Source organism: Pseudochaenichthys georgianus, chromosome 8, assembly GCF_902827115.2.
Source record: "Pseudochaenichthys georgianus chromosome 8, fPseGeo1.2, whole genome shotgun sequence".
NCBI lineage: Eukaryota > Metazoa > Chordata > Actinopteri > Perciformes > Channichthyidae > Pseudochaenichthys > Pseudochaenichthys georgianus.
The window spans coordinates 22,113,197-22,125,495 of NC_047510.2; the positions used below are offsets into that span (position 1 = coordinate 22,113,197).

A 12,299-nucleotide genomic window follows, 5' to 3' on the forward strand; every position below is an offset into this window, starting at 1 on the left:
AACAATATGTCATCTGTACTTTTGGTTGTTATTGAAGCAATTTGATTTCCCAGAAGGAATCGGATGAGTGAAATTTGACTATTTCCATGGAAAAAAAGTGTATTCTCTTTCTTCGTCCTTGTTGCTGCATTTTTTTCTTTTTTTGGGGGGAGAGTATGGAAATAAGGATGGCCATCACTTCGCTGCTCTTTGTTACATAACAGCTGCCTGCTCACCAGGGGAAAAAAGCCTTTTATGTTCCTGTGAGTTTGTTGCAACTCTGCAGAGGGAAGCTCTTTACCTGTGAGGGGGTTGACAAAGGTCAAAGTCATTAAAACACTCTGAGCGAAAATATGATTTGCCAGCGGTCTTTCTATCTGTTCTTTCAGCTTTAAAAGCAGCAGCGTTGAACCCATTTAGGAGTGTTTATGCAAGTTTAAAGAAACATGTTGTTTAGCTGTAGCCTTGGGTACAGAGCTTTTAGATCGATACAGAAATATGCTGCATGCAAAGTATTTTCTGCTTGCAGACAGAAATGTGCAATCTGAGATACAACGTTTTAGTTTTTTACTTTACACCAAGTCAGTTTGTTGGCATTTTTCCCTGAACACCTTTATATGAAACAGATTTGTCAGATAAATTGCAGCCAGGAGTTCTGCACTGTGCCTTCTTCCAATTAATTATAGACCCATCTCTAAATTGTCAGTTCTGGCCAAGGTTCTTGAAAGCCTAGTGAGTGAACAGGTAAAGGTGCTTTGATGTTTACAGGATGTCATTTTTACTTAAGTCAGGTTTCAGAAAGAAACATAGCACCATCACTGCGACAATGAAATGGTGAATGACATTGCGGATATCTTAGGCTAAAAGCAGAGTTGTGCAGCTCTGTTTATTGATCTTTCCAAAGTGTTCGATACCGTCGATCATCATATCCTGAAGCAGAGGCTGGAGAGGATTGGCATATCCAGCCATGCAGTGGGGTGGTTTGTGAACTACCTCTCTGAAAGGTCCCAATGCTCTCGAGTGGTTAAACATTACAAATGGTGTTCCCCAAGGTTCTGTTTTAGGTCCACTTTTATTCTCCATCTATATGTTTCTGCATCATCTTTCCTGTTTGTCACAACTATTGACAGTTGGTGCTTTTGTTTACTGAGATATGTTTCTGCTCTTTGGCACGAGTAAACAGTTGGTCTCAGAAAGATATTCTTAATGTTCATGTTGACAAAGTCCAGCATAAACAGCTCTCTTGATTCTGTCACGGTCCATGAAAAGTGCAGAAACGTTGTCAATGTTTGTTGTGTTATCTCTGAGCTGTAATCCCATCCATGCAGTTCTTTATCTTGCATACACAAGGACTTTATAGCTCTTGTTCGACACAGTTGATTTCAATTATATGTTCAGAATAGCAAGTGGCCTGTTAAATGTAGTTGCCTTATACGAGTGTTAATATCAACACTGATTATATTCATTCGATTTTGAAGAAGACTGATTTAATTTGTAAACAGCAACCTTAAACTTTTATTACAAGTTCTGTGGATTATCCAGTTTTACTATGCCATTGTTTGAGAATTAGGGTGTTGTGTTTTGTAAGTAGCAAATGTTAACAGATTGTGACATACTTAACTAGAAAGGTCCTCATGGAAAAACCGTAGACTAGCATCAACATTTAAGTGTTGTATCTATTAGCATTCTGATGTTAGCTATGCCCTGCATAGTTTTGTGGACCTCATTGACTAAATGGTCACACTGTAAAATGTGCCGGTGGCCAGAGGAATGAAATGGAGCATTTAAGTTGCTGTTAATGTTTGGTGCTTAATGCCACTGCTGTTTTGTGTTTAGACTGTTGTACCAGAATCCACTTGGTGTCAATAGCTGGTCAAACAAGCTTACAACATGGCAAGACATTAGCACGGGATCTAAAGTGTTGTTGGGTTCTTTAAGTAAGAGGAACAAACAATATCATGGTAGGAATAGGATGTCAAAATCTCTCAGCAGTGGCCACCCTCCTCCCACACGGCTGACTGTTTTGAAGTCGGTGAAGACTTTATGTGGCTTGAGGTGCTTTCTGAGATTTTCTACACTTTCTTTTTGATCATGTTCTTTGTTTTATTGTCTTAATTTGAATTGTGAAATAACATCTAGACAATGAAATCCCTTCATATGAATAAGTGTTTTTCTGCCTAGAATAGAAGCTCCTTTTTAGACAACAAAAAAAGATTTGAAAGAGACGAAATGTGTTTACAAGGACTGATAAAAGGACTGACAGGATGTCAGTGTGATTGACAGGAAGGCGCTGAGCCCAACATACTCCTGTGACACACATTGCATGTCTCTGGAAATAAATTGGTGCAGATGGCACACAGGGCATCAGGATAATGAGGACACAATCTCAAAAACTGCCAGCAACTCTGTTAGATGCATGATGCATATATATTGGTTTATTTTAAGGAAAAAGTGGCAAAGTTGCACACTTGCAAGTTAGTTTACTGCAGTGTTAGGAGCTTTCAGCCTACTTGCTCTGAAACTCCATTTCGACTGCACTTGAGATTGGACGTACTCCTTTCTATTCCCATTTTTTCAATATTATGAATTCCCTTTTTTATATTCATAGAATCATAATTTGAGGAAATAGAAATCCAGCCTTGCGCTGGCAGTGTCTGAACTGATTTCATTTACCTCTTGACTTGCCGCAAATGAAACGCATAATTAGACTTTCTCCTCTGCTTTTCTCCCTCTAATGCAAGTCATTTTGATACGAGAGGTATGTAGATGTTGTCATAAAGTAGGGAAAGATCTGCTGAAAAACACTTCTAAATGTACATATTAAATGAAGTACATTAAAGTAAAGAATATGGCACAATCTTTAATATGACACAGACACGAGGCACATCAAAGAAGTCAAATATATGTATGCGCAAATGCAGGCAACCAATTGGGGGAGTTAGTGGTTGTTATAGTTTGGTCAGATAAAAGGCAAGGAAAAAAGACATAACACTTTAACCTGAAACTGAATATTTACATATGTTCACATGCTTCAGAGCAAGTTGGAGAACATGGCATGGTTGCCAGTATTTTCTTTTGGCTTGTTCTTTCACCAAGAAACAACCTGAATCTGTGAATGTTGTGTTGACCTTGTTTTATACTTGGCTCAACAGTCATTTTTCTCCCTTTGGCAATTTGTTTTGTCTTTGTCTCCGTCTGCTCAGGGCCAAGCTGAATCGTATTAATATCCATAAAAAAGTAAACTAATTAAAAACAAGGAGAAGTTTTCCTTGCAGCAAAGCAATAATTGTATTCATTTTAACATCCATTTGGTATTTTCAACCACAGGGTTGGTTAAATATAAATAAATGCTTCCACTCCAAAATGAATAGCTTTTTATTAGGTTTATTTGTTTACACCGGTATAAACCTATCGCTGACTGAAAGACACAGGTTTAGGGTCGGTGCATATGTTCAGCTTCTACAGCACATCAACTAATTTGAGAGCATGGAGAGAGGTGAGGATAGTTCCTTTTATACCAGTCTCACTCTCATTGCAGCTTTTCGAAGCACATCAGTCATCCAGACATGTCTCACACCCATGTTTGCTAGCAGACAGACGGTTCAGCTGCTCTTATATAAACATCTCTTTCAGGCCACAGAAAACAGCTTACTATCTGTTGTATTCGGTGTTTGTTTCTTTCTTATGATGTGCAGTATTATTATACAAAAGGGACTTGATCACATGAAGATATTTGATGTGCCAATAAAATCTGTGGAAGAAAACACAAGTGATTCCACAAATGTCAACAAGCGGATCTGAAAATGCCAGAATGGATGTTGGTTGTGTGTACCTGCATGAATGTGTGACTGGATTTATCCTCCTTGCGTGTCAGATTGTGACTTCATGTAACTGAGCTGCCTCTCGGAGCTTAAACCTGCTCTCAGGGGAGAAGTCCTACTTTCTCCTTGCACTCCTCTATGGCTCAGTGCAACTCTGCCGGTTGTTGGGAGCAGACTCCTGCCGTCTGTCTGGTTCAAGGATATTATGAACCAGACATATTTATACTATCTGATGAAATTGTACGTAAAGATTAGACCTGCTGTTGGGTTCTGGTAGGTAAATAACTCTCTCTGTCTCTGGAAGAAAAATAAAGTATTCCTTTACCAGCAGATCTGACTAGTCTTCCCAATGTAGGACACAGCTCTGCTTTTTCTTCTCATTTACAACTAAAGGAAATCAAGCAATATCAGAAGTACCCTCACAAACCTCCACCAGTGACAACTTGTAACACCAATGTCACGCCACAGCAGCCATCTGCCTTGCTTTTATCTTCCCTCCTCTAAGAAAGATCTTTTTGTCTTTGTCTTTCACTGTCACTGTCTGTCTCTCCATCTTGCTTCCTTTTGGCACCCTCTCTTTCTCTGTCACATCTCTGGCTCGTTCGCTCATTCTCTCCCTCTGTCACATCGTCCTCTCTGCCTTTTGTTATCGTCTCTTACTTCTACAGTTGAGCAGTGTGAGTTTCAACGATGTATTAAGAATTCTAGCTTTAAGAAATTTGATATTTTAGAGCAAATACCAATTAATTCTCATTTGGTCAAATTCACATATTGCATCAACATGTTTTTCAACTTTCTACAACATTTCTAACCGACATTTTAATTCATCAGAGCCCTGACTACTGAGAAATCCAAAGGTGGTGAAAAATGTTTTTGCCCTTGCAAGCAAAACAAACTCCCAGCTGCCTCTGATGTGCCAGACTATTTGTAATTGCCAGGGCAACGAGCAGAGACATTTATTACCTCTTCTGCCACCGGGCCACGTTGTACTCTGACATTTGGCAAGAGATCCTGATATTAGTCTTGAATTCAAATGAACCTGCCTTCCTTCCTTCAGCCATGGCAACTGGCTTTTTTTTTTTTTTACTGTAAAATACTGTCGCTCCAGAGCCTCATGTTTCAGGCTTACATTGTTTGGAGGAGAGACCTGACAGGATGTCACTGTTTGTTCAGCTTCTCACAGGGATGTAATGGCTCTCAGGTGGCTGTTCATCACAGTGTCATTATCTATGTAAGCTTGTTTACTCTTCAATTATCACTTGCTGGTCTCTAAATGCAGTTGCGTTGTTTTTTTGAGCATCAACTGTCGGAGCATATAAATGCACTAACATGTCTAATCTCCCTTATATTCAAATGATGATATCTAAATCACACTGAATTGATCTGTTGTTGCTGTTCAGTTTGTCCACTTGTCATTTGCGATGAATGATAATAGGAGACTTAAATGATCCTGGATGGGGGTGATAAGTGACATCTTCTGGAATAAATGATGAATCTATGAAATGACCCGTGTGGGAGTGCGCTATAATAACCACCTGACTGATCTTATTACGAGCTATGGTTTATAAACACTTCATCAGTAATCGCAGCATATGGAGAGAGTCACAGAGGCAAGCTGTCAAATTCACGTGGGAGAGGGAAATGTGCAAAGGGGGGGGGTAGATGAACAACCTTTTTAAAACAAAGGCCAAACGTTCACAGCCGTTTCCTCATACAAACGGGTTATTTAAAAGCATGAGCAGACTTCAGAGACGAGCCATTTTCATAAAGCAATTATGGCAAACAGCTGTCAAATCCTTGACAAGTCAATGTAATTATGCATGGAGCAGGTAATTATCCATATGGAAAATGCTTCTCGGTGACATTCCACTCCTTCAGCACAGGATGAAAGCCAAATTCAGACGACCAAACACAATCTTTTCTCAGCCATCTCAGAAAATCAGAGGGCTCACACAGACCTTATTTCTTATCGCTTTAAATATCCCTCTTGATCTGCCCTCCACTCCCCACAGGTGGAGCAGACTGCCTTATTAATGAAACTCAGGGCGACCATCTCTCAAACCAACTGACCTCTCTGACCTCATTAAGCACATTACAAACCTGATTCAGCATTGATTTCTTGATTGTGTTTGTTTTAAATGGATAAACACTTTCTTTTTTTAAATGTCATCTTCTCCCTTGTGAGTACTGAGCATTTGGACTCGAGCAGTAAGTCACTCACTTTCTCAGTTTGTAGTATGGGGTGATGACTAAAATGCAGATATTTTATTTATTAGCACCTGTGGGTGTGAGCATTTGTCATTCAATGCTAACCATGTGAGCCCGTAGAGGGTGATGCATCATTCTGTTGGATGTGTGTCATTGTCTGGGGGAAGGCTCGAGGCTCCACTGTCAGCCCACTGTGTGGGGGTTTAACTACGTCTGAATACTAATATACTGGGAGAAGGTTTAAAAATGCTACGGACAGCAAATGGGACACTGAAAGATGTAAACAAGTTCATAATTGTGCATGTTTTATACATTTTTATGAATCACCTACTGTTTATATTAAGTATTCCAATTGACTCATGCATAGTATTTCTTAACCTCTCTGATATTCAGTCCACACATTTCTTATCTCATCCTGTTATTTCACCTCACCTTTGGCTGGAGGGGACCCCGGTGAAATCCCTTTGCGAATACAGTCATCACTGATTCATTCCAGAGGACTTGAAACTGCTCTGGAGAAGGACTAACAGAGGAAAGGACAATTAATCACCTCACAGTCAGAAATCCAATGTGGAGTAATTCACTGTGGTACAATTAGGATTTGTGCTGAGATGAGGGATATTATTTCAGCAGGTGGGGTCTGCAGGTGTCGTCTGAGCTGATTAAAAGCTCACTATGACTGGATGCTTTAAGTGCTGTTGGCCTCATACAGTCAGAAGTGCATTTTGTTCGCCTGTAAAGCTTTCCCCTGTGTACAAACTGTAGTTAAGGCAGGACGGATGGATCAGACGGTGTTGATTAAACTGAGTGTTACAGACACCCTCCCTCTCAGTGTTTATCTTTCTCAGATGCTAGTTATTGCTTTTATCTTTTTTTCTCTTTGTCCTTGCCTACGTTTTTTTTGTCTGTTCAAAAAAAATGTCTTCCTTCCTCCATTTTCATGTCGTAGTCGCTCCCACTTTCCTCTTCCTCTTTTTTCGGATTAATAAATTAAGTGCTCAGGCTTGTCCTTGACAAGTCCCAGACAAGGTTTCCCTTCCCGGAAACATTCTTATTTGTATATGTCTTCCTTCTTGTCTCTTATCTCAGGTTTTAGTTTTTTTAGCACTCATGATGTCTCTCCTCTGTCTTCTCTCTCTTGTCTCTTTGTCCTGTATCTTTTTACAGGCATGGCTGACTGAAATCCATGAATACGCTCAACAGGATGTGGTGCTCATGCTGCTTGGAAACAAGGCAAGGCATTGTGGAAAAGATAGAAGAAATATTCTATACACATGAACACTATATGCTGTGTTTCAATTCAATACTATATCATTCACCTTTTTTTTGATAAAATAGTTATTGACTTAAATGACAATGCTGCCAATTGTTTTACCTAAAGTTATGTTGTCATACATTTCTGGGATAAGTCTGGCAATAGTCTATCTTTTTCAAAAAATATTATTTAACTCACAAATAAATAGCCTGTTGTCTGATATAACTTATCCCAATGTGCTGTAGAGATGCAATGTTGTCGAAAGGCTTTTATCTCTCCAATTACAATTTGTCTTATTCTTTCAAAGCACACCAACATCTGACATTATCTCAGCCAGCTAATTTGCAAATATCACTGCTACACCTTTTTTTTTTTTTCATAATTGCCATTCACGTCCCTCAGATGTCTCTGCTTTGGAGCTCTGTCGTCTCTTAGTCCACAACACTCCATATCAGCGCCTAATTATCATCCTGAGAGTCAATCATGACTCATTAGCTGCCATCAGACCTGAACACCAGGACAGGCTTGTATGTAAACTGTGGACAAATAGCGAGCAGATCAGTGTGTGAGTGGGTGGATGTTGTGGTTTTTCGCACTGATGTTGATGCACGACGCCTCAGTGTGTGACTCTGTGTTTCTGTCTCACCAGGCTGATGCCACTCATGAGAGGGTGGTGAAGAGAGAAGATGGTGAGAGGCTGGCAAAGGTGAATTATAGTGAATCCTTTGTTATTTTCCAACTGCATTTGAATGGATGATTTAATTTCTATGGCATATGAGAAGATTAGGAATGTTAAAGAAAGCTGGGATTATCCAGAGATCATTTCTTTCTGCTCTGAGGAAAAGGAACAACCTGCAAACCAATAGGATAGATACAAGCTCTAGTCAGGGTCACAAACGACCTGTTGATGGCCGCTGACACTGGATCCCCATCGCTCCTCATCCTCCTGGATCTGACTGCAGCATTCGACACTGTCGACCATAACATCCTCCTTCAGCGCCTCAAACACACCATCGGACTCTCTGACTCCGCCCTGAGCTGGTTCCAGTCCTACCTGTCTGGAAGAACAGAGTACGGCCCAATCCCAAACCGCCCCTACACACTACCCCTCCGTTTGCGCATTCGCGCGGAGGGGCCGCCATATTAAGTGGTGTTCCAAACCAACGAGTGTGAAGTGGTGTGGAGAGGGAGTGGGCTATCAAGCCCTCAAACAGCGAGTCTGCATCGGTACTGACTTGAGACCGGTCTCCACCTGACCGGTCTCCACGCTGTGTCCGTCAGGAAACAAGTTGTTAACAAGCAGTTCCAGCAAACATCCACTGATAAACTGCGATGTAAACAACCTCATGATAACCTCATATGTTTTAACTTAGGATCATACCTGTGTTTAGTCTAGAAAAAGGTAAATGTGTGCATTTTATTATAAAGTTGTGTATATTTACAGACTGTTTCAAAAACTAAGAAGCTTATAAACATCAAGTTTAAAACTAAAAGAGCTTTACAAAAATGTAACACAATTAAAGATGTTTGGAGTTTTATTTGAGTTATTAATTTACATTTTTTGGTCAGAGATGCTGATTTGAAACCGTTGTTACATACAGTTACGGCATTTCGTGTTTCTGCCGGAAAGAGGGGAGGCCGTCCCAAAGCTTGCCGCTGTATTTATACCCTTAACCCTTAATGGAGGGAACTTCATTCAGCTGTGTGCACTATTCGGAGTTCACTCCGTCACGGAGGGGTAGGGTCGAGGGGGTGATTTGGGATTGGGCCTCCGTCTCCTTGGGAGGTGCGAGGTCCCAGACGCACACCCTGTCACCTGTGGTGTCCCTCAAGGGTCGGTCCTCGGGCCCACTCTGTTCACCATGTACACTCTGCCCCTTGGCTGTGTCATCAGCAAGCATGGAATATCATTCCATTGCTACGCTGATGACACGCAGCTATATATAAAGACGGACCCTATCCCACATGCTTCCTCACAGTCACCATCATCATCACCGTTCCCATCAACATCCCTTAACACCTGCATTGAGGAGATAAAAGCTTGGATGCAACAAAACTTCTTGCAGCTCAATAGCTCCAAAACAGAAGCTGTTTTAGTTGGCACACCAAATCAGGTCCAGTCATCCCCCATAACCCACATTACCTTTTCTGGCCAAAACATACCCCCCTCCACAGCAGTTACCAACCTGGGTGTAAGATTTGACAGACATCTGACCTTTGACACCCACATCAAACACCTGTGCAAAACCTCCTTCTACCTCAGGAACATTGCAAAACTCCATCCCACACGCTCCCAGTCAGATGCTGAACAACTGGTCCATGCCTTCGTCTCCTCAAGGCTCGATTACTGCAACGCTCTCCTCATCGGGACTCCTAGCGGGAGCCTTCAGAAGCTCCAATACGTACAGAACAGTGCCGCTAGGATCCTGATGAGGGTGAGAAAATACAACCACATCACACCCGTTCTTCATTCCCTCCACTGGCTTCCTGTCTCATTCAGGATTAAATACAAGATCGCACTGCTGACCCATCAATGCATCCACGGGAACACTCCTCCATACTGAAGGAACTCCTCACATCACAAACCTCCACACACACAACCTCAGCTCCACAACCAACCATCGGCTTCGCCCCCTGAGGACCAAACTCCACACAATGGGGGATCGGGCTTTCTGTGCAGCTGCTCCTCACCTGTGGAATTCCCTCCCAGACCACCTGAGGACTCCACAGACCACTTCAAGATAGGCCTAAAAACCTTTCTTTTTAAAAAAGCTTTCGATTCAACTTTTGCTTGTTTTTATTATGCCTCCTGTAGCACCTTGGGGTTGCTGTTAGCAATGAAAGGTGCTTTACAAATCAAATGTATTATTATACATCAAAGAAAGACACCTCAGATCTATATTATCATTATTCTGCCTTGTGTCATTTTCTATCAAAGTTGTAAGACCTTCTGCAGAAGATGTATTCATCATGCCGGTCATACACAGTGTCATAGTCCTGGTGGCTACAAATACAAGCACAAAGCACTAAAACCAGAAGCAAATATTTCCTTTCATCCATCTCCATGACTGTTGCTTCACTGAATGCACACAGAACAAATGGCAGACAGCCAAGATATTCCCCCAAGAAGTGGGAGCAGCAAGTGCCACAAAGTAACTTCAGACTCAGACTGGAAGGTAAGGAGGAACATCAGTTATCATCGCTGTGGGCTGAGACAAATTCCCCTGCAGTGGGAAAGCACAGAGACATATTTATCATATCTATGCTGGACTTACCCAAAGTAAACTAGTTCGCTGTTGTGCTGCAAAATTTCTGTTGTAAACTTTTTTTAACAGTCTTCATTTCAAAGAAAAAGAAAATGGAGTATCAGTGAAGCAGGAGCCTTTAAAAGTGTTTAATAATCTTACATATTTTTGGGTCTTCTAAACTAGATTCACCAATAACTGTCAGTGCTTTCACTCTGCAGGAGTTCGGAGTTCCCTTCATGGAGACCAGCGCCAGGTCAGGTCTCAATGTAGAGCTGGCCTTCAACGGTGTGGCGAAGTGAGTATCGTTCTCTGTACGAGTGTTGTGGATCGGTCTGATTAAGACACGTTTCTTCATTTTAAGATGAAGATGATCTAACTGCACAATACTGTCATTAAGGAATATAAAAATGTGATTGATGTGAATGTAAAACACTTTTTAATTCAAAACTTGCTAACTTTTCTACTCCAGACTTGAGTTATTGACTCAACTAGAAAAAAATATATCTGTTAAACCCTTTAAAATGTCAAAAATCCAGAATGTATGAATATTAAAATAGTTGTTTAGTTGAACTGCTTGACTACTTCACCCTAATTCTCATGTATATGCCATGCATTTTATATACTTATCTAAAAAACAATCATCTGCTACTTAGTAATTATTTATCTAATATATCATTCCAATAGCTTGCATATAGACTCTTATTTCACTACTTCACTTTTTTTAAACTATTTTTCTTTTTGTATTTACTTTTAAATATTTACTTGCACTATATTTGTCTGTTTTTCTATATTATTGTGTTGCACTGTTGGAGAAGCCTGTGACCTAAGATTTTCATCGACATAACTACTCTGTAGCTATGTTCGTATGACAAATAAAGAACCTTGAAACGTTGTGCTTACATAACACTTTCCTACATTCGTTTTTTGAGAAACGTAAGACACAAAATGATACTTTGCAGTGTTTACGTTGGCTGCATTTTGTTTCAACTCACCTTTTAATCTCTTTTTGTCTCAGGGAGCTGAAGCACCGCTCTATAAAGGATCCCATTGAGAAGTTTAAGCTCCAGGAGTATGTAAACAAGGAGATGAAGACCACCGGATGCTGCAGGTCTTAAAGCCTGCCCACATCATCCTCTGGATCTGAGAGAGTGTGTGTTTATGTGTGAGGATCACTCGTGTTCGTACTCTAGGTTTTCCTATCTGGCCTGATCTGAGATAAGAGTCGGCTCCAGTAATAAATCTTTTTGCCCTTTATTTTTCTCCACTCTCAAATCGCCCTCCATCTGTTGTTCTGCACTCCTCTCACTGCCCTATTCTGTTTTGTCTGTCCTGCTTTTCCTCAATCATCTCCATCCTGCAGCTGTGAAAGTAGCCCCGTAGTGTGGTGTGCAAAAGATAGATGCAAACCCTGCACAACTCCATTATTAACATGTTAATGGACATTGCCTGCCGTAACTGTAGCTGCATGACATTTTTAACCCAGAATCAGGCACCACCCTTTAGGTTTAATTGTAAAGGGATTTAAAACTGTTTACAATATACTTTGTTCTGTAATGCTATTTATTTCTCACATCCATTTAAAATGTTGGTATTTCTGGTTGAATGTTCTCTTCTTGAAGAGCGTGTGGATGAATGTTAATATAAAAGATGTATTTTGATGTGTTTGGTCCATGGTCTAGTGTTAATTTCAGTTGATAAACAGGTTCCTTGGAGCCAGTTTAGCTCACCAGCATAAACTCAATCTAAGCATTTCCATGATTCAGCTGTGGATATAGGGAAACATGTCTT

At 40.7% G+C, this 12,299-nt stretch overlaps 1 protein-coding gene across 1 annotated transcript in view; it reads left to right on the forward strand.

Moving 5' to 3' along the window:
• The window catches only part of LOC117450600 (ras-related protein Rab-26), a 46,497-nt gene extending 34,242 nt beyond the window's left edge, over positions 1 to 12,255 (forward strand). Inside the window, exons 6-9 of the mRNA XM_034088448.2 lie at positions 7,176 to 7,241; positions 7,913 to 7,969; positions 10,730 to 10,806; positions 11,527 to 12,255. Coding sequence (XP_033944339.1) covers positions 7,176 to 7,241; positions 7,913 to 7,969; positions 10,730 to 10,806; positions 11,527 to 11,626 — 300 coding nt within the window. The 3' untranslated portion in view covers positions 11,627 to 12,255. The remainder of the gene's footprint in view (positions 1 to 7,175; positions 7,242 to 7,912; positions 7,970 to 10,729; positions 10,807 to 11,526) is intronic.
• The last annotated feature ends 44 nt before the right edge of the window (positions 12,256 to 12,299 follow it).